Source organism: Euprymna scolopes, chromosome 3, assembly GCF_053919585.1.
Source record: "Euprymna scolopes isolate OS-2025 chromosome 3, ASM5391958v1, whole genome shotgun sequence".
Lineage (NCBI taxonomy): Eukaryota > Metazoa > Mollusca > Cephalopoda > Sepiida > Sepiolidae > Euprymna > Euprymna scolopes.
In genome coordinates, this window is record NC_136484.1 from 25,949,417 (window position 1) to 25,973,763 (window position 24,347).

The 24,347-nt window shown below is 33.4% G+C and overlaps 1 protein-coding gene across 3 annotated transcripts in view; it reads right to left on the reverse strand.

The window, feature by feature from the left end:
- Positions 1-24,347, reverse strand: part of LOC145254166 (phosphatidylinositol 3,4,5-trisphosphate 3-phosphatase TPTE2-like) — a 182,844-nt gene that overhangs the window by 143,874 nt on the left and 14,623 nt on the right. The window contains exon 1 of one of the 3 annotated variants that reach the window (XM_080113002.1): positions 17,386-17,834. The exons of the other annotated variants lie outside the window; for them this stretch is intronic. Coding sequence (XP_079969128.1) covers positions 17,386-17,411 — 26 coding nt within the window. The 5' untranslated portion in view covers positions 17,412-17,834. Of the gene's footprint in view, positions 1-17,385; positions 17,835-24,347 lie in introns of those variants that run through there. 3 annotated transcript variants of the gene reach the window in all.

Here is a 24,347-nt window from a genome sequence, read left to right on the forward strand (position 1 = left end):
TTAAGATAAAAATGAAATGTAATAAGTCCTTACATGTACCTCTCCATCGTACAGTATATCGATACTCTATGGCTGACTGGGATAGCTTCCGTACATTTATATCAGATCTACCTCTGCGTTCCATGTTTAAAAAGGATGTGTCCTCTATAGTATCAGACCTGATAGAATGGTTAATTGTAGGCATAGTTCGGTTCATACCCTCGAAAAAATTCCAGCAAAAACCTAACAGCCAGCCATGGTTCTCTCCAGAATGTGCTGCTGCCATTGTGCACAGAAATTACTTTTTCCATTGCTTCCAACGTAATAGATGTACTGAGACTAAAGCCGCTTTCAGGATTGCCAGCAACCACTGTAAAAAAGTAATAAAGAACGCAAGAGAGTTGAATGCTCAGTCCATCAAGTCCAAAGTAGATGAGAAGAGGCTTGGTTCCCACCAGTTTTGGCAAATAGCAAACAGAATCCTGAATAGAAGCGTGTGTTCTATCCCAATTCTCATAAATGGACCTGAGGTCATCTTGTCAGCATCAGAGAAAGCCAAACTCTTTGCCAAGAACTTTGCAGCTAATTCTACCCTTTGCGATCAAGGCCGCCAACCTCCAATATTTCCTCCTGTATCAGAAAACATGCTATGTGATATACAAATATCTATACGTGATGTTGCCAAGCTAATCAAAAACGTTAACTCCAGTAAAGCAACCAGCCCTGACGGTATTCCAATTATAGTACTCAAAAGACTTCAACCAGAACCAGCGCCCATCCTTACAAAACTGTTTAAACGTTGTCTTAAGGAGAATTGCTTCCCATCACCCTGGAAAATCTCATCAGTATGCCCCGTATTTAAGAATTCAGGTGATCGTTCATCTCCCTCTCAGTACAGGCCAATAAATCTCCTGTGCGTCATAAGTTGCTGGAATCTGTGTTAAATAGAAAAATAATCAACCATCTCAGCAAAAATAACCTTCTTAGTGACACGAAATATGGGTTCCGTTCTGATAGATCTACAGCAGATGTGCTTACAGTTATATCTCATAGGATTAGTGAATCTCTCGATGGAGGCTACCTTTCTAGGGCAATTGCTCTTGACATATCAAAGGCCTTTGATAGAGTGTGGCATAAAGGTTTATTTGACAAGATCTCCAGCTACAGTATAGCTGGAAATGACTTCTTAATTATTAAATCATTTCTTTCTGATAGGTTCATAGGAGTAGTGGTTGATGGGCAGAAATCAGAAGCTCTCAGTATTAATGCTGGAGTCCCTCAGGGGTCCATCCTGGGCCCAACTCTTTTCCTGATCTACATTAATGATCTTCCAAATCGCATTCTTACATCATTCATAGATATTTATGCTGATGACACTACTATCTATGGTAGCACATCTAAGACCATAAATGACCAAGTTCTCTCTGATACTCTCTCCTCTGATCTTGAGCAAGTGGTACAATGGAGAAAGAGGTGGCTTGTTACTTTTAATGAATCTAAAACCAAGCTTTTATCTTTACATCATCAATGCTCTGATCCCCATCTGGCATCAATTGAAATGAATGGCTCTTGTCTTGAGGAGGCCTCATGTTTTGACAAGCTTCTGGGCTTGACCTTTACTCCTGATCTTAAATGGAACACATACATTAAATCCATTGCCAAAGCCGTTGGAAAAATGGTGGGATCCTTCTATTGATCCAGTAGATATCTCACTGCTGATGCAATTCTCTATCTATATAAGAGCCAGGTGCATTCAGGGATGGAGTATTGTTGCCACATTTGGGCAGGAGCTGCTAGAAAGGACTTATCCTGCCTTAATAGAGTTCAAAATAGTCTTCGTAGCCTCGTAGGGGATATCCTTTTCTCTTCCCTGCAACCTCTTTCTCATAGAAGAGATGTTACAAGTTTGTCTCTGCTTTATCGTTATTTTCATGGCAAGTGCTCGGCTGAGCTCCAATCTATGGTCCCCCCCCTCGCCAGACTTTCACAAGAAATACCCGTCTAGCAGAAAACACAATCAATAATTTCCCTCACTCTTTATCTATGCCTAAACCTAAACGTAGATTCCATGAACAAAGCTTCTTTCTTAGAACTGCACGCCTGTGGAATTATCTTCCGTTTTCCTGCTTTCCGGCTGACTACAATATGGTTGTCTTCTAGTTTTTGATGAACCGTCCCATATAAGTTAACAAATTTACCGAATTTCCATTACTAACGATTACTATATTGTCCAATTTCTACTGTACACTCTTTAACCCTTATCCTCGAGTGGCTTCTTGGCCTTGATAAGTGGTGATAAGTGGTGATGCCTATGCAAAAAAGAGTGGAGGAAATTATTGGGTTAGGGTTTCAGCTAGATGAATGTTCTTCGTGAAAGTTTCTCAATATTATTCAAAGTTATCACAAATGATTATTTGTATTAATAATTTCAAGGGAATCTCTACTTGTTAAGTTAAAGACTTTGAGGAATGGTATGGAATGTAAAGGTCTGAGTGTGAATGTTTCCAAAACCAAAACAATGATCAGTGGTGTTAGTGTTGGAAAGCTGTCTAAAAGAGGAAAGTTTCCCTGCTCAGTTTGTGGAAAAGGGGTATAAATCAGACATGCAACGAAATCCCACCTCTTCACTTCAGAGGTCCCTAGATGCCAGAAAGCCTTCTACTCTTAATAGATTCTTCCCTAGAACTGTTAGACATTGAAATTTTCTTCCCTGTTTTCTGTTTTCCTTACTGTACTGGCATGCAAAAATTTAAATGTAATGTGAACAGACATCTTGCTGTTCAACTTCCAACGTAGAACCCCTGTAGACATGGTTTAAAAAATAGCCGTTTACATCTGAGTGGCAATATGCCGTGTTTGGTGTGAATAAAAGTTAAAAAAAAAAAAATTTTTAAACTTGTAAACACTGGTACACAAAAAATGCAGTGAAATTACTAGTAGATTGAGAGATGATAACTAATTTATGTGCAAGAAGTACTAGACAATGCAGATAGATGAGAGCTCAGACGTGGCATAATATATTTTGACGCTGAAGCTATTGAAGTTGTCAAGATGTTTTGTTACCTTGGAGCACAGGGTGAAGTAGGTGCTAGAGTGATTACAAGAGTTAAAGGTGGCTGGAGTAAGTTGAGTGAACTACTGCCATTATTATCTAGCAGAGTATTACCAGTGTAAACTACTTCAGGAAGGTGTACGTACTGGGATGATGTAAGAAAGTGAAATCTGGTCAGTGAGGGTTGAGGACATGAATTGCATGGAGAGAAATGATATGAGAATGAAACAATGGATGTGTACTGCAAGTCTTAGGGGCTTAGTTTTGATAATCTTTGAGGAAAATTAAATTTGGACAGTATAGGGAGATGTGTGCAGAAGAGGAGACTTTGTTGGTATGGTCACATTGAAAGAATGAACAAGAGTTCTTGTGTTAGTAAAGTTGAGGTAGCAGGTTCAGTTTTCAGGGGAAGGCTAACAAAAACATGGGAGGAAGTTATAAAAATGGAGAGGGAAAGAGAGATAAAAACCTGTCCATAGATAAGTTAGTTTGGAAGTCTATTTTATAAAGCCATTCAACATGTGCCAGTATGGATATTGGAATAATATATATATATATTCATTAACTGTAAACTATTCCATTTTTTGTTCATAAAGCAAGATATTCCTTAATGTTTACTATTATCTTTTATTTATTATATGCATCCACTAATTAAAAAAAAAAAACAAAAAAAAAAAACAATTTTAGCAATTTTAAAATATTTTTTATTGAAGCCGTTTTTTTATTATTATTTTGAGATACAAAGATAAAGAAATAATCAGACAAGACCTTTGAGAAATCAATTTGCAATATCTTTCAAGGTTGCAAACATTATCACAGATTATCTTCCCAGTATTTTTATAATTACAGTTCAACTTGTAATTGTCATCAGTTAGAGAAAACTGCAATAACACGTTTGACAAATCAGGTTCATCTTTTTGGATATAGATAAGTATCATGGTTTAATTGTGCTCTGAATGTGCCCCTATCTTATCAAAGAACCTACTGTTGATTTTATATGCCGGATCCTTCTATTAGTACGGTGATAAAACTTCTCAAATGCACTTGTGATGTTAGGCTGTATAAGGATATTAACTTTGGTCAAAATCGGACTGTTCCTTCTTTAATCAGATTTTTTCAATTATCAATTTTCGGTGCATATCAGAGGCATTCCAATACAAAACCTATGTAAGAACACTATCAGACACATGAAGTAAAGTATATTTGTGAAATTTTAAAAAGAAAGCGAACCAGCCATTTTGGAGTCAATAAAGAACACACACACACACAAAGTGCCTTTTATATATAAGTAGAGATATGTAATGGAAATTGGCTATATATATTACTGTCAGTAAAGTTTTCTCAATTAAAGTAGTCCATCATCATGGTGAATGCATATGAATGGGGAAAAAATCAAAGAAAATACAACTATAAAAATCTGATTTCCATAAATAAATGCTTGCAGAGTAGTTTGCTCAGTGATTCATTGTAATGCTGAGAATAGCATAGAAAAGCTAATCGGTATCAACCTAGTGACCTAACACACTTATGAATGTTTGTTTTAGTCTCACTTATATAAAATTTACATTTTATATTCTGCGCCTATACCTCTATTGTCACTGTTAGTTTTGTATTATTAAATTGAGATAAACAGGATTAGATAAATTAGAGCATATTACAGCTATCTGTAACAATAAAAGTCCGATTTCCATAAGTAAAAGCTTGCAAGGTACCTATTTGATCTGTCATGATATTTTTAACTGTGGAATGTCCACGAGCACAGTTGGCTGAGAGCATTAATTAAAGAAGAAATCTGATATCCTTGCTAATTATTCTTGTGATATAACATGAACATCTATATTCTTATGCAGAATGAGAAGAGGACAGGAAGGAAAAAGAGTTATATTCATTTTGTGAACTGCTCATTCTGCCTCCGTTTCACAACTAATAATAGCAAGCAAACCTGTTCAGAAATTATTAAGTGTATTAAAATGTGTCAACGGTTACAAAATGTTACGTTAAAAAGAAAAGAAATGACTGTTTTTATGCTGCAAACCAGAAATAAGGAACCAGCTGAAAAAAAAAAAAAAAAAAAAAAATCAAACTTCCGATTGTTTAAAAAAACTGCCTCCTGTAAAAATTGGCGACTTCTGACTTTTCATCTCAGATGTGAGGAGGGCTGGAAAATATTAGACATTTGACTTCCAAGACAATTTTAAAAAGATCAACCAACTCCAAATGCCTGCAAATATTGTAATTATTTAGTTTGTTTAAAATTATTAGAGAATTATCTTTTGAACTCGCTATCGCTTTACAACTGAATTGCTATTCACTGCTTGCAATCAATGAGAAAAAGACAAAACTAATCGACAAGACAAACTTAATTGATAAAAAACAAAAACAAAACTAATCAATAAGAAAAAGTTTACACATGTCCGTCCATTTTTCAATTTGTTTTTTTTTGTATTGATTAGTGTTGTCCTCATTATGTAAAAATCAGTGAACTTCAAACATAGTTTCCAAATGGATTTAAACGTTTGTCAAACTTTTAACATTTTAAGCATTTTTTCAATTGAAGGAAGGAAATATCTTTTTTTATCTACATTAAAAGTGAAAAAAATTCTTTCCTTTCTTTTCTATTATTGTATGAGGTGCCTTCAATAAGTTTCCAGACATTTTTTACAGGTATTTAAAATTGCTGTAGACTTGAAAATTTAGTATGTCATTGCTATCCATCTTATAAGATGACTGACACACTCTACTAAAGCCTGATTGCGACAGCTGGTGAATTTCAGAAATGCAATCTGGACATGAGAATACTTTAGAACAATAAAATTCTGTTTTAAACTTGGAAAAAATGCCACAGAAACGTATGGAATGCTTCAGACTACTTTTGGACCATCTTGCATGAATCAAGCATCAGTTTTTGAGTGGCAAAAGAGATTCAAGGAAGGCAAAGAGTCTGAGGGATAATGAGAGGTGTGGGAGGGTAGGGAAGTCAGAATACCAGAGTTGATCGGCCAAATAAAGAATTTCATGAATAAGGACCATCGTGTGTCTATAGAGACAATAAATGCAGTTTGATGTCAGTGTGGGAACACAATTATTCGTGAGAAAATGAAGATGTGGAACATTTGTGCAAAGCTTGTTCCAAGGGTGCTCAAAGAAGATCAGAAAGAAAGACATTGTCATATCAGTAGGGATATGGTTCAGTTGATCAATTCAGATCTTGTAGTTCTTGATGCTCTGGTGACCTGCGATGAAAGCTAGATCTACTGCTATGATACAGAGACCAAGAGACAGAGGTCACAGTAGAAGCATGCTGGCTCTCCCAGACCCAAAAAGGTCAAACAGAGCAAATCCATCCAGAAACTTTTTTTTTTTTTTTTTGATAGCATGGGTATGATCTACATGCACTGGGTTCCTACTGGAATACTATGTTATGGTTTTAAAGGAATTCAGGAAGAGATTCTGTCAGAAGAGGCCAGCACTCTTCAAATCGGGTCAGTGGCATTTCCACCAGGACAATGCACCAGTCTACAACTCCATCCTTGTCACAGATTATTTGATCACGATGGGCATCAAAATAGTTCTTCACCCTCTCTATAGTTCACACCTTGCTCCCTGTGACTTTTGGTGATTCCCCAAGCTCAAGGAAAACCTTAGAGGCTGTTGTGATGAGAAAATTGAGATGAAAAAGGCTGTGATGAGGATCATTGACACACTCACATAAGAGGACTTCCATGGGGCATTCGAGAAGTTGCTGACACAATACAAGTGCATTGCAGCCGGAAAAGATTACTTCAAAGTGGACTAGAGTTTCGTGTGTGTACTATCAATAAAAGTGCCCATATGAAAAAAGTCTGGAAATTTATTGAAGGCAACTCGTATATTTTATGATTCCGCCTTAATTTGCATACGTGATTAATAATACTGCTAAACATGCCAGACATGCATACATTCTCTTTTATTCTATAGAAAAATATTTTTGTATTAATATAGCTATTAAGAGAAAAGATGTGCATGTATTCATAGCTTATCTTTTTTTTTTTACTTACTATTAATTTTATATTTACTGAAATCAAAAATAAAATAAAACTAAAATGTTAAAAAAAAAAAAAAAATCACAAATAATTTGTAAACATGACAAGCATTTTATTATCATGTAAAATTGAACGCTCACTTTTTAAGGCTGTAATTTTGAATGCAATTAACAAGCGTTCTTTTTTTTTTTTTTTACTTTCTTTTCAAGTAATGAAGTGAAGCTGGTCTATTTATCAAAGTTTGTCATTGATATATTCCCGCCTATAAAATAAGATATTAAATAATGTGACTTTATAAATACTACTACTCCTGCCTTGTCTCTCTCATACATGTATATTAGTGATGGGACGATTCCAATATGTTTCCAGATTCTGATTCTTTATAAATCTAAATATTTAACAAAAGTGTTGTTAATTTATTTATTGTGGTCTTTTATCCTCATCTGTTTATTTGTTGTTTATGATAATGTGCGTGCAGTCAGCACCAACCCAATTTAGGGTTTAACTGGCTTCCTCCGAAGAAGGAAGTTTCATGGGAGTATGAAATTCACAAGCGGTCCCCAGTCGCATATATATCCCCGTTGGGGGGGGGGGAGTTAACGACGTTAGGTTTTTGCAAATTTTTGCAGGGAGGTGTGGACGTCCTCCTACATACAGCACCTCGACTTCCCAAATTGGTCACCCATTTTAGTAATGACCAGGCTCAACGTTGCATAACTTTGGTGATCTGACGGGAACCGGTGTGTCAATGTGATTATGCCGTATATTGTTTATTGTTTAAATTGTTTTGGATAATAGTCCGCAATAAAATTGTTTGGGATAATAGTCCGCAATAAATAAATTAATAAATAATACTCATCTCAATAATAAATTCCAATTAAATAATATAAAAATTGTTATTTATCCCAATTGGCATAAAGACATATGTTAAATGTGCAGATATTTTCTCAAACATAAAAATACACTTGTGGAGAATGATATGTAAATTTTAGTTTTACTGGTAGTTTAAAATCAATAAATATTTAATATTTCATGATGACTACCAGTAGTGGAAGGTCTTGCTTTAAACAATATCAAATAAAAAAAACAATTATAAAAGAATCATGTTTAGCATCAGAAAATAGGCACAATTATTTTCAAGTCTGATACTGATTCCGATTAATTGTTCCAACACTAATATATATATATATATATATATATGATGCACTCTTCCAATGTTGAGATTTTGTAATTATGTACAAATAAATTTTATTTTTTATTAGAGAATTGATAGTTGCTATTTCTTCTGATGAGTTTAGGACAAAATGGATTCACTGATATAATAATTAAATGAATAATTTTGCGCTACAAAACAGTTACTGTCAAGAGTTGTAAATTTCAACGTAATTAAAGGAAACAAACATCATGAAATTTGGACTATAGACTTTTGTCATTTATTTATTATGTGCTCTGTAATTAAATTGAGCTTGATACATTAAGGATTAGCATATAAAAAAAATGAAATATAATTGAAAAAAAAATCATATTTTCACAGATACATATATATAGAGAATAAATGAAAAAAAAATATATTCTCTATATTGCTATATATATATATATATATATATATATATATATATATATATATATATATATATATATATATATATATATATATATATAGTTAGAAACCGGATGGACGGTTTAAATGCCCAAATAAGAAAGCTGATCTGAATTTTATATATATATATATATATATATATATATATATATATATATATACATACACACACATACTGAAGTAGTTGGTTCATTTTAATCATCATATGTTTGTGAAGATGAATTTGATCTCAACTTTGGAGATTAGACCATCCAACGATTGTGTGCTAAACCATGGTAATGGTATAAAAAATTTATCTTTTAATGTTATAGCTATATATATATATATATATATATATATATATATATATATATATAAAAGAATAAGAGTATAGTTATATTCCGAGATTCAAATATTTATTTTTCATGTAAAACAGCTTCTCCAGCGTGTTAAAATTTCGGTACATTTGTTTCACATCCATTTCATTATTCAGAACCAATTGGTTATTATTACGTCAGTACCAACTCTTTTCATGCATATACTCCTCAGAAAAAATAGAAATTCTTTGCTTAGAAATAAAAATGCATGACAATATAACATACACACACAAACACATGTATACAGAGAGAGATTATTATTATTATTATTATTATTATACTAAAGCCGAATTAATAATTTTTCCACTAAGCATCCTTGTACTTGCTTTACAAGTACTTTCATGGAACATGTTCCAATGAACTTGTTGCACTGTTGCCTCCTTGATATAAATACCCTTGACTGACCCAACAATCAGAACAATCCCAGCCCGTCACTGTAACGGTCTCTAGATGCTGAAAGGTTTTCTACTCTAATAGTTTTCTTCTTTGTACTGCTTGCCTATGGAATTCCCTCCCTGCTCACCATTTCTGCAGACTGTACTAAACATGCACCTTGCATCACAACTCTTCACTTAAGATGCCCCCCCCATAGAAATGACTCCTAATTCAAAAAGTTGTTTATGTCTGAATAACAATGTGCCTTGTTTAAACTAAAGTAAAAAAAAAAAAAAAAAAAATTTTTTTAAAGAAAACTAGAATGTAATTTTCCAGCTACTTTAACTTTATCTCATCAAGTTCTGTTGTTATTTTTCTTACCAATATTAGTAGTTTTGAAATGCTGCATTTTGTATTCATTCCTGCATCTTACGCAATGAGGGAGTTTTTTGTTTTGCATATTGTCGCCCACCCTCTTTTTCTGACGAGACACACATTATATATATATATATATATATATATATATATATATATATACATATTTCTATGAAAATATTTTTTATTCACTTATATTTCCTTTTTATATATATATATATATATATATATATATATATATACCAATCCTTATTTAAGAAGCTCAATGTAATTACAGAGCATATAATGAATAAATGACAAAAGTCTATATTCCAAATTTCATGATGTTGACCATCTTACAATTTATTCCTTTAATTCAGTTGATATTTACAATTCTTGGCAGTATCTGTTTCGTAGCACAAAATCATTCACTTAATTATTATATCAATCAATGAATCTATTTTCCCCTTAACTCATATATATATATATATATATATATATATATATATATATATATATATATATATACACATACACATGTATATACATACATACATACACCATCAGTACACTTTATGTCCTCAGTTCATATTCATCATGTCCCTCTTGTGACGTATTACTCATCTTCTGTACCGCATGAAAATTACAATGCAGGACACTTCAATAGCAAGGTAATGTAAGTCTTCCAGGAAGTGGTTATACTTGTCTGACAGGTTGATGTTCTGTCATATATGATGTATAGATATGGCTACTCTTTGATATTTGATTCTGCTATTTTAATTAATCTTTTATTTATATGCTATTTGTACAAACAAAGATTAATATATATCTGTGTGTGTGTGTGTGTGTGTGTGTGTGTGTGTAATTCAGCAGCAAGTCGTTATATAAACATATCTGGTCGAACACGGCTGAGTTTTCATTTTTGTTCTGATTCTACAGATAATTTGCTCTAGTCGCATATATATATATATCTATTTTTAGTATTTACTCGATATGTTAGTAGAGCTATGTAGTAAGTTTTGAAAAATATATATGGCAATTAAGCTACAGAGTTTTCTGCTTCTCATTTCTGTGAGGATTCGTCAAGCTATAGCCTTACAAATCCTCATAAGGATGAAATGTGGAAAATTCTGTGTAGCTTAATTGCCATATATATTTTTAAAACTTACTATATATATATATATATATATATATATATCAGTGATGGGACGATTCCAATATTTTTCCCCCCGATTCCAATACAATTACCAATTCCGATTCATATAAATTTCTAAATATTTAACTATAGAGTTGTTATTTTTTCTCGCTTACCATAAAATGCGCAGATATTTTCTGAAATATAAGAATACACTTATGAGGAATGATGTATGGATTTTAATTTTATAATAAGTTTAAAATCAATAAATATTTATTATTTTATCATTACTACTACAGTGGAAGAATTTGTTTTAAACAAAATCAAATAAAAAACGACACTTAAAGGAACCGTTTTTGGCATCAGAAAATAGCCACAAATTTTCCCGCTTCCGATATCCCAAAAAGTTCTGATTTCTGATTAATCATCCCAATACTAATATATATATATATATATATATGTGTGTGTGTGTGTGTGTGTGACACATATACGTACATCATTCCAACACTAGTGTGCGTGTGTGTGTGTGTGTATATATATATATATATATATATATATATATATATATATACACACACGGGGTGGTCGCTAGAAAAGCTGGAAATTTGTTAAACAATAATTTATTTTTACAAAGAATAATTTTTTTCAAAGTTTTTGAAAGACAAATGCTATATCATACGCATAAATACTCAAAATGTCGTCCGTGCACTTCACTGCAGCGTCTTAACCTAGAAATCTAAGCTTGTGTGGCGTTTTGAAGGGTAACTTGTGGGATATCATTCCAAGCTCTTGCCAAACACGTTTTCAAATTCCCCGCTTCTCTAGTGACCACTCTGTGTGTGTATATATATATGTATATATATATATATATGTATGTGTGTGTGTGTGTGTGTGTGTGTGTGTGTGTGTGTAATTACATATATATATATATATATATATTAGCATACATGAAGAACACAATAGGAAGAAGTGGCTTTTGAGCAAAAATGCACAACGGCATCTGCAGACAGATCTTTTTACAAAAAATACATTTTACTTTGTTTGGGATATTGTAGATATATTCATTATTGTGGATGACATGGTATCTTTTGTAATCAAGAAGACCGAAGCTTGAAAGGTAGACACAGTCTTACACACTACATGTTAGAAACAGCCTCAACCCATTCTCCAGAAGTAAGACAACATCGTTCATGTATTTTCTAGATCATCACTCTCTCATATATACAAGGTGTTACAGCAAAATTGAAGACTTGAGAAAAAGAAAAAATACGAAGAGGTGAAGGAACATGATGAAGCCTTAGATAGACTAGATCACTGCCAGATCCCCCTATGTCTTTCTAACAGAACTCTACTCCTGCACACAAGGCCAAGACGACCCAGAAAAGATGACTCAACAAAGTTACTCATTATTGGTCACCATACCTGTAGATGCCCTACACTCTCCTCACTCAACTGCAACCCCCTTGACTATTTCTTCTGGGATGTGATTGAGTTGAATGATAATGAATATTATGAGAGGATTGAAAAATAATGGATGGAATGAATAAGATTTTATGACTTAGAATGACAAATGTCCATTAAGCAAATAGTAGCTATGTTACGGGAGTATGAAGGCATTTTGTTTACAATGTATCAACTATCTATGTGCTACGTAATGTCAAATAAAGCTTGTCTAATATAATTCTATAGGTAAGATAATTATTTATGTTCCTAAAATACATTGCTCTCAGAATACTTTTCTTCCAGAAAGAGATTTCACAGCAGGTACCATTATTACTCAAGAATAGGAAAATTAAGCATCTCATCAGTGACACTACTCTCAGAAAACATTATTTATTCAGAATATTACTTCTTGGCATTGGTAATCTTTGTCTTCAACATGATTGACCCTCAGACGTTTCCTTCTAGTATCTATCTGAAAGAAAATAAAAAAGAGAAATAAAGTTCTAATGTTTTTTTTTTAAAGAATATTACGATTAAGAATGAACCAATAGATACTAATACATGATATGATCAGTAGATTGATCAGCTCAGACGTCTCCGATTTCTGTTACTAGTGCAAGAGAATGGCTCAGCCACCAGAATCCTGTCCTAAGGCACCACCCACAGCCTACAGGTGGCCTGAATTCATGGCACTGCTGAAAGAACAGGGCAAGGAGAGGCAGTGGTTGGTGTAATGGATGCTGATATGATTATGGAATCGATTATGCAGAGTTAAAATCTTATCACGTTTCTTGTCTATTAATACAATTGAAAAAAATATAAACCTTTCCCCTTTGCCAAGAAATTAAGTGTGTTCAATTAATTTGAAAGAATAGACCATTAACAACAGGTATTGTATTCCGGAATTAAATAACAAGAACGGATAAGCATCCTCTGCCCTCAAAAAAAGTGTTATATTGCAGATATTAAGTATGCATAAAAAGTGTAACAAAGTCAGGAATTCAAAGTTACTAATTTAAATAGAGTTTGATTGAGTAAAAAGTTATGTCGATTGTCATAACAGATTGATATGTTTTTGTTTTTTTTCATAAAGCAGGTCTTAACAGAACATGAAAATCCTGAAATGAAATTGTTTTTTCCTCGGATTTTAATGAGATTTTAAGCCATACTCAAACTGCATAAAATTATGTTGTTTCTCAAGATCTAAACACGTTCTGATAATGTTTAGACTTTCTAAAGGGCAATTAACTCACTCCACAAAAGAAACACTTTTCTATCTTTAGTCATCTTTACTTTCAGTTTTCATTAAAGCAATTTTTGATTGTATCAAGAATTTTCTTGCACCCTCCCCTTCACTGAAAATTATTTAGCTTGTATTCTCACATTGAAAACACAAGATATAGATCCTTACAAGTTGAGTAAATTTTGATATTTTTTTTCAGATCCCCTGGGGGTGGGGTGCAAGGTAATTCCACAAAATTAAAAAACAAAAACATTACAAAACTCATAATCGTGGAATTTTATTTTCACACATCTTTCTCCATAGCAGTTTATTTTAGATTGCTTTGTGCGTGTGTTTATTCGGGGTGGGTGGGGAGCAACCCTCTTGAACTTACTGAAATCTAAGGGTATCCAATTATTTTAAATTCATTCTGGGATGAAATAATGAAATCAAAGAGATCAGATCAAAGAGAGAAAAGCAATTTAAACAATACCAGTAATCTAAAACAAAAAAAACAAAAAAACTCTTAAAATGACAACATTTGATCAGATGAACAACTCACTTCGCGACCAGTGTAGTATCTGTTCTTCAGATGCTGCACTTCAATTTCTTTTTCTCTGTCAGTGGAGAAGAAATCCTTCACGACTGAGACAATTTTTATTTTTGTTCCTTTTCTCCACGTTAAAAAACGACCCTGGTGTCTAACTCTGTCCCGTGGGGAGGCATTGTAAATAGGAACAACTCACTGATGTTGACAGAAATTTCACAAAAGAGAGTCAAATGAAAATATGGTGCGTTTTGTCTGACCGCCTGAGAAGGGCAAGGTGGAGGTAAATACAAGTATGAAACAAAATATTAGAACTTAAAGATATTTGTTGTGATCTCAGTATCCCATTAGTACAAATAAAAGAAAACCTAATTATAAAACTCCAATTAGTGGCATGGCCTCTTTCTTTACTAAGATTAGATTATGCGTTCATTAAATTATGAAGAACTTTCTTTATCAACATATCAGTTATGATGAAGAAGAAGAAACTTCCTGATAATCAAGATTGGATAATAATAGACTATCAGCTTAATATTAGTCAGGGCTGAGAATGTACGAAAAAAAAAAAGAAAAAGAAAAACTAGCCGAGGTGCTTGTTCCAAAATAGGTTAATAATATTGAGAGACATTTGAGCCCTATTAAAAAATGAAAGAGCTTACATCTCTCATCAATACAAGCAAAAACATAAAACTATGGTGAGAACTGTGTGAAAATATATGATTGATGTTTTTAGCGTGGAAAAAGTTTAAAATATGTAACACGGATTGAAATTTGCTTTAAGTTTAAGAATCAGTACACTTTTATCCCATTTCTCATTTTATTTATGGAAATCACTCAAGACAAGGCATGAAGCCACTTGATGTAAAAAAAATAATACTGAACAGAGTGCATATGAGCATGTGTGAAAATACCAGCAGCAACCGAAGGATAGATGGCTAGCGAAAATATTAGCAGAAGCAGCCATCAAAGCATATATGCAAATTAGCAAGTGTGCGCAAACTTGTGTCACAAGAAAAGAAAGAAAAAGTGCACCATAAGGCAAGAAAGAAAAACGTATGCCGAGTGAGATGGACATGTGGCCTTGTGGTGGCGGCGAGAGACTTTTAAGCTGGTGTTGAGACAGCAGGGTTTTGTTAATTGCATGGCAGACAATTAAGAAGAAAAAAAAAAAAAAAAACAAGAAGCAGGTATTGTTTGGAAATTGTAATAAATGCCTTTTACTAAAATAGAAAAAAAAAGCCAAATCAAATTTTTGTTACTTTCATTTTTTTTTATTTGCTTGTTCCTTTACGATGGTACCAGCGTGGGGATCCAAGAGAGGTTTGAATTGTAGCGAACACGATCCGAGCATAACAGCCACATTATAGTACTTCAAGGTTAAAAACCTGCCAATAATAAGTATTAGATAGAATAGATTCTGACCCAAAATAACAATTATTCTCTCTTTGTCAGAAACATCGCTCCTAAAATATAAAGATTAAAGGACAAAATAAGTGAGAGTTACACAGTTGTCCTTATTTTGTCTTTTAATTCTCACATTCCAGGAGCAATGTTTCTGACAAAGAGGGGAAAATTGCTGTTTTCTGCATCAGAATCTATTTAACATTTATCATTGGCAAGTTTTTGACCTTTAAGTACTTTTTTTTTTGCTCCTTATATCAAGTGGCTTAATGCCTTGTCTGGAGCGATTTTTGCTTAAAAAATGAAATAACATTGTACTGTTTCCTAAATCTAAATCAAATTTCAATCGGTGTTACTCGTTTTAAACTTTTGAAAATTGAAAAAAAAGTTAGAGACTTCATGGATAAAGTTCTAGTTCAATAGTTCAAGTGCAGTTATAATAAGGACTGTAATCTTGCGTTTTGAGCATGGCTAAGTGAGTGGGCAATATATGCAGTTGTCAGCTCGTTTATGGCATTGTGAATAAGTTTTTGTATTGTGGCTTGCACAACACCAGACGTTTTTGACCTGCCAACAACAGTGTTGTAAATATTTTTCTAACACACTAATGAACTGCAATTTGAACTGTTTATTTTTAAGGATCACTTTAATCTTTAAAAAAAAAAAAAAAAAAAAGTGATTTGCATTCAAGAATAATAAAAATGTTTTAGTGTTGTTTGACAACATTGAAAGAATGTATGAGTTCTTGGATTAGATGTAGTATAGTTGAGGTAGCAGGGTTAATTGGCAGGGAAAGGCTAAGAAAAAAACATGGGATGAAGGAAGATAGATTTGGGAGAACATGGGTTAATTTAGAAGTTTAACTAGAGATTGGTTGGTTTGGAAGTTAATTTTTAAAAAGCTATCAAACACATTCCATTATGTAAAAAAGACGTTAAAACGATTATTATTATTATTACTTCTATTATTATTATTGTTTCTGTTGCTATTATTGCTTTTGTTATTATTATTATTATTACTACTATTATTATGATGATGATGATGATGATGATGATGATGATGATGATGATGATGATGATGAAGAAAAAGAAGATGAACTAAAATTAACGTCATGAACATACTAAATAAACGAGTTACTGGCCAAATTGTCTTTTGTTCATACAAGAATGTTAAGTCTTTTTGCAAATACAAACCAGATTATTTTATTTAATTTTTTTTTATATTTTCTTATATAGCAAGCTGTATTTGTAGACATGTTTTCAACCTGTTTTCTCTTACTGTAATTAGATGTCATTGTCTTGATTTTTAAGTGAAGAGCATTAATTTAAACAAAAATATCTACTTTATTAGTTTAAACTATTTTCCATTTGAGAAAGTATTCTGTAAAATTGCAGTTGAGAGATTGAAGAAAAGGAAAAAAAAATACAACTTTTACCAAATACATTAAAAATTTTCTATCAACCTGTCGTGGCCTTCGGGCCAAGATCAAAGTGTAGTATCTGTTCCGGCAGATACTGCAAGCAAAGACCATATGTGGGGGCAACCCCACATATAAGACCTTGGTCAATATAGGGGCAACCCTTCATACCAATTGTCACTATCAGCTCCCCTACTCCCCGGGGAGTTGGTCCCTATTTCCCCTTCACTCCTCACATTAAAAATCGGCCTTGTGCCTAATTTGCTCGGTGGGGGAGCAAATAAATACAACCTGTGTATTTTAAGCGTTCTAAAACTGTATTCATTTTTTTTGTTTGTTTTTTTGGTAATTTCAAAATTAAATTTTGTTCAAAGCTCTCTCTGTCAGCAGTTGAGAAACAAAATGACTGCTTGGTTTTCTGCTGTTGGTTAGACTTCATTCTTCAAAAAAAACAAAAAAACATAGTAAACAAAATAACTTACCTTACCACAAAAAAAGCATCCATCATTTGTTTTTGTGTGTGTTGCAATAAGTCAATTTAATGATAACAAATTCAGAGATAGTATATGTTACAATCAGTTTCCACACTTAAAAACAATACTGGTTGGTAGAAAATTAAATTCTTATGTGTTTAGTAAAAGTTATTAGTTGTGATTTTTTAAATCTTTATTTCTAGGCTTGCTAACTACACTGCAAGTTTACCAAGTATCCAATTGCATTGATAATAAGTAAAACACAAGAATTAAAAATGTCTTTTCAAATAATAATTAGGCTGATCATACCTGCCTATCCTTAAAACAATTTTGTTACAATAAAACTTCTTCAGATGGTAATAAAGTGCTAAAATAAAAATAAAAATAATAGTTACAAAACTAAATGTTCTAACGCCAAGAGGCATGTAAAACTAAAACTATTAAGATCATATGATCTTGAAATATTTTTTTTAATTATCTGCAATTCTATCATATACTACCCATGACCCGATAGGTCAATGTCAGTACTTTGTACATTAGTGAATATATGACAGATAATCTTTGAATAAGGAGTGAAATATCGATTCTCCCCACACAGTTAGAAATGAAACTCTCTTTCTTTCTTTATTCTTCTTACATTTTTGCTACTACTGCTACTTTTATGCTACTACCTCTATTCCCATCCTCTCACTACTTTGTCACATTCATCATCTTCTTACCATATAATACATTCAATGTGCAACCTAACAAGATTATGAATAGCATCAGAAATGAATATATTTTTGCTGGTAACACCATGCTCTATTCTTAACGTGCAAGTAAATCAAACACACATATCCATGGCAAGTGACATATGTAAACTGGAGAGATATTTGACCCATCACTGTCTATGTCACATCCTCCGTGTCTGCTGGCAAAAGTTTATCTCCAACAGTACAGTTCACACTCACTGCAAGATCCACTCCCTCCAAAAAAGCTCTCCTTGCCAGATGCCTTCAGCCGTGAAGTCACTGAGCTAGCACGAAATGGACCAACTCAAAACCATAGCTCAGGATGGTGAAGCAGGATGCTGAACTGATTCTGGGCCCTCACCTTTACAGGATCTGTCACTTGAACTGTGAATGACTTGCACTCATAACAGAAGCAGCCTTGGATTTCCGTGCCTGGTCAGCCAGTGTTCAGGATGTGGTGAACTTGTTGAAAAGAGCTATGGGTAGAAATTTTTTAAGGTTACCCTTTATGAGGGTGTTTATTTTGTTACATGCACACAAAACTGTTTTTATCTTGGATGCTAATATCTACATTGAAAACAGTAGTTCAATTGATACAAATAATCAAACATCATCAAAAATTCTGAAACATAGTTTGATTTGTTTTACAGAATATCTCAACCCTTTTTAATCATTTAATGTTAAATCCAGTAACCTTGAAAAAATGTTTTTATGTGTCAAGTTTTTATATATTCAAATATTTATTCATTGTGTTTTAGTTTTTGTATTATGGCATATACACCTTTTTAGTTTATTTAATACTAAATCTAGCAACTTTGGAAAAAAGTTTTTTATGCTTCAAGTTCTTTATATATTCAAATATATATTCATCGTTTGCTTTTATTTGTATAGGAAAATTGTTGTTTTTGTTTTTGCCTTTGCAGAACATGACTGAGTTTTGTAAAGGGAAAGGAAAAAAATAACATTAATTCTTGATGCATTTTAGGCTGGAAAGACAGTATCTTCAGACAGTCTGATCTGGTAGTACTAGAAAATAATTATAGTGACCTCTGACCTAAGATGGAACATCTATTGTACAAAATAAGGGACAGTACGGGCATGATTGCTCCAGGCCAGATGTACTTCCAGATCTGCAACATGAAAGTAACTGTGATCATTAGACCAAAGTCCATCTTAGTTGATGATACATTGTCATCATGGGCAACTCATCTTTGAAAAAAGATACTACCCATAGCTCTTTTCAACACAGCATAGAAATCCAACGTTGCTTCTGTCGAACACACATACTCAGTGAATTTCCAACAGTGAAGAATTAGACAGAAAAATCAAGGCAAAAGGAAGAACATCCCCCCACTACCCAGGTTGCCAGTCTGTGTCATTAACCAGTTAGCCACTGTCATCAACCTGATAATACTGTGAACAAGATATGCTGAGAACTCATCTTTGAAACAAACATACTACTCATAGCTATTCAACAATGCATAGAAATGCAAGGCTGTTTCTGTTACGGTTCCAGTAAAGGTGAGGGTCCAGAATCAGTTTAGCATCCTGCTTCATCATCCTGAGCTAGGTTTCCATTTCTTCCAGCCTGATAGTGATGTTGGTTGGTTGTTTTACGGCATATCAACCCTTTTCGGGTTATTTAATGCCGAATCCAGTTATTTTGAAGAAAAATTTTTTAATAGAATATATATTTTTTTCAAGTCGGTTACTATTTAGCCCATAGTTGGGACCCTAACAGGTACTACCACTCTGGGTCAAAGTGGAGCTGGGAGCAATGGCAATTAAAGGGTGGCTCCACACTCCTCAAAACCCGCAAGCTGGGGCCTCACCATTGGATATAGTTTAAGGTCATATCCAGGACCGATAGTGATGCTGAGTCAATGACTTCACGGCTGGTCACCTGAGTGTCGAACACAAATACTCAGATACTCAGTGAATTTCCAACAGTGAAAACTCAGAGAATAATCAAGGAAAAAGGAAGAGCCCCCCCCCCACTACACAAGAGCCCTATATTCTTACAACTGTTATCTAATTGCTGATGCTGCTGTTGTAGTTGAGTATCATACATTCATTTCATATGAATCAGATGGTTTTTATTGGTTTCCCTGATATCTTTCTAGTTAGAATTCTTTCTAGAAAGACATTGGATGCTTACGGGAGAGACCACACGACGGATGTCAACATGTGAAACAAACTGGATTCAAACCTGACACACTGAGGTTGCCAGTCTGTGTCGTTAACCACTTAATCACTGTCATCAACCTACTGGTGCTGTAAACAAGATATGCCGTGTGCAGGTGACAATGAAGATGTTCATAACAGCTTAGCTTCTGGCAATAACAATAATAATAATATGTAATACAGATGAAAGGTCATGACAGTTGCTTAAAGCTTAATTCAGCATCAAATGGTGAAGGATATGAGAACACGGATTGTGATAAAAATATTGGGAGGGGGAAGGTGCAACAGGTTTTCTTGAAGTAATATTTGCACAGTAATAATTGTACTATCAAGTTTTCACGGAAATAAATTTGTTAAATTATCAACTAAACTTGAATACTGTTAGAACGATACATAGGTAAGTTGGTAGAGTGCCACAGTTGCATGCGTTTTAAATGCTTTTAAGCATCTATATAAAAAAGCTGTTTGTTAGTCTGTCATCAGAACCAGATATATACTGGAGGAGGGGAACACTACTGATTAGTGTTAGAACCTTAAAGTTCCCTTAATGTAGAATTTTTTTTTTTAATAAAGTAAAAAAATGAATTTATTAAGAAAAAATATATAAATTAGATTCTAAAGAAAATATTAGATTTTTTTTTCTCAATTATAATAAATGTAAAAATATGCATAAATACATTTTTCAGTTAAGCAAATCATCGAATTTACAAATCATATGGATATTGGAAATGATATGTCAGCCATCACTGTTGACTAATTTTATGATTAGTAAAAATTTTATAAAAAGAAATCTGGATCAATCGCACCCTTATAAATTAAGCCTTATCAAACAGGAGTTTAAAATAGCATTTTTGATAGAGAATGAGTACATACTTCTTAAGAATGTTCATTCTTCTTTTTTTTTTTTTGTGTACTAATGAGTCCTCACTGACCAAGGCCAAAAGCCACTTAATGTAACAGAGCACGGATGCGCATATGCAAATGCATATGAAATATGAAATGACGTCACTGTAAGGAAAAAGACTATAAGAAGGAGAGAGACCACAGAGAAAATCATCATGTGAGAGACGTCACGGCCATAATGAGAAGTCATGCATGGCGGGAGAATAAAGAAATATCGTTGTTGCAAGAAAAAGTGAGTTAAAATTATTCTTTGTCTTCGTCTCCTTTGCAACATAGACGGCATACAACGTGTGGGTCCCGTGTGTAAACGTGTGTACAACGTTACATTGAGAACAAGGTTTAATGAGATGAAATGATTGTCAATCGAAAGATGAATAACCTCATGAGATGATTGATGAAATGAACCAAGTTTGATTACTTTTGGGGATAGTTTATAATGGAAATCTGTTGACATTTCTTTTTTAAAGAAAATCGTTCCAGGCAAGGCATGAAACCACTTGGTGTAAGGAGCAAGAAGAAAAAATACATTTCATGGTCAAAAACTAACAAACAATAAAAGTTAAATGGATAAATTCCAACCTAGAAAATAGCAATTCTTTCCTCTGTCATAAACATTGCTCATGGAATATAATATATATAAAGGAAGCAAGAGTTACAAGGCTGTTGAAAATAAACCAAAGGTCTGGCACCAAGATTAACCAATTGTTGGAATTGAAAGTTTTAAACTTTCTAAAAAAAATTCCACCAAACACCAAATATTAGGTTGAGAAGAAAGTTCTTGCGGAATTTTTAATTTTGATTTCAAATGATGTATTTTCAAATAAGTTTTTTTATTATAATACCTTTACTTTATATATCATTTTAAAGAACGTTTTTCACTCTATCTAATCGTTTAAATTACAATTGTTTTAAAACAAGTATGTCTTCTTTCCAGAACGTTGAATGCAAGATGGAAAAAAACGCAAATTTGCACAATTTTCTTATTTCAATTCAAACTAAGTCAAAAAGTTGCTTAAACAGCTCACGATATCAACAAAGTGTTTGGCTCAGGAACCACTACTGAACACACAGCACAATGATGGTTTAAGAAATTCTGCAGTGGCAACATGAGTCTTGAAGATGATGAGCGGAGTGGTCGGCCATCGGATGTTGACGTAATGTTAAGACAAAAAAAAAAAAATCGATAAATGAGTGCCTCACGAATTGAACAACAACCAAAGGAAACATCATTATAAAATGTCATGTTCCTTTCTTTTACGCAACAAGAACGACCCGTTTCTTGACCGGGTTGTGACTTGCAATGCAAAGTGGGTTCTTTACGACAACCGGCGACACTCAGCTCAGTGGTTAGACGCTGACAAATCTCCATGACACTTCCTGAAGCTAGAGTTGCACCAAAAGGTCATGCTGACTGTTTGACTGTGACCGGTTTCATCCATTGTTTTTGAATGCAGGTGAAACCATTATGGCAGAAAAGTACTTTCAACAAATGGATGAAATGCATCAGAAACTTTGACAACAACACTCAGCATTAGTCAACAGAAAAGGCCCAATTCTTCTCCATGACAATGCGTGACCACAAAAGGGTTGCTGCAGAAATTGAACAAATTGGGCTACGAAACTTTGCCTCATCTGCCATACTCTCCAGACCTCTCACCTACTGATTACCACTTTTTCAAGCATCTCAACAACTTTCTGCGTGAGAAATGCTTCAAAAATCTATGCGATATAAAAAATGCCTTCAGCAACTTTATCACTACCAGAACACAAGATTTTTACGTCACTGGCATAAATATACTTGTTTTGCGTTGGCAAAAGTGCATTGATTCTGATGGTGCTTATTTTGATCAACAAATTTTCATTTGAGCCAAGATATGTTCATCTGAATTTAAAAATGAAAAACCGCAAAACCCTTCTTGTCAACCCGATATATATATATATATATATATATATATATATATATATATATATATATATATATAGGCATAATTCATTCATGAGTTTCCTGTTTTGCAAAAGATTAGATAAAAACAAGAGAATGGAAGAATTATGAACAAATTTTTGTCAATCCTTTGCTCAGTCTGAGAGTGTGATAATTGGAATTTTTCTTACCCCCCCCCCCCTTTCAAAGGGCTTTTTCTGAAAAAGTTAAAGTAGACACAACAAAAAAAAATGTAAAAAAAAGAAAGAAAAAGGTGGGAAAAAAAGTGACATTAGAACAATGAGAACGATGGAATTTAAAACATGTTGGCTGGGAAGAGAGCCCACAAAATGGATTCCATTAATTTTTCTATCCTTCTCTCTCAGCTGACACTTTACCAGCAAATCGTTTTGTAAAGAAAATGTCAAGCTACTTAGGAATTGAAGTTTTTGTTTGGAACTGGGGGGAAAAAAAACTCAAATACATATCATTTCCATTTACTAGTGGCCTTTTTCTTTTTTTGGTTTTAGCAGGCAGCCATTTTGAAGCATTTACAAATTTAGCCCAGTGGTAAATCCACAATAGCTACAGTTGTATTGAATGTTCAATTCACTTAAAACACAGACCTTGGGATTATATCAGAATAGGATATAATTCTGTTCAATTCCAGGTGGCCATCCTCTCAAATGTAACCTCCGCCTTTGGAAGGAGAAATTGTTTTAATTGTGAGTCGCCTGAGGTGCTGACATGGAGAATGTTGACAAGTCCGATTGTAACAAACTTTGCAACCATCTAGAGTACTCCTATTTTAGAGGAAATTGGATTCCTCCATCTTAAACTGACCTTACGCCATATCTAATCTCGGTGGGAAGGAGGGCAAACAAAACTTAAAAGCAAAGTAAACTAGATCTAATAGAAAACAAGAAAAAGATGGCTGTGATTACATTTTTTCTTTTTCCCTATTCTTTAACAATCCACAAACAGCTTTACATATAGCAATAAGTTCTGGGAACATATATGCTAAAAAGAACTGTTAGAAATAAGTTGTACACCATCCATGATGACTAGCCACTTTCTACAGCTACATACCTTAAAAAAAAAAAAAAAAAGGAGTTGTGAAACCTAACAGTGATATGGAATACAAACAAAAAAGTAGCAACCCTAGTTGAAGTCAGTTTCCTTAATAATGCAAGCTTAAACAGAGTTGAGAGAGAGAAAGAAAGGTCTTATGC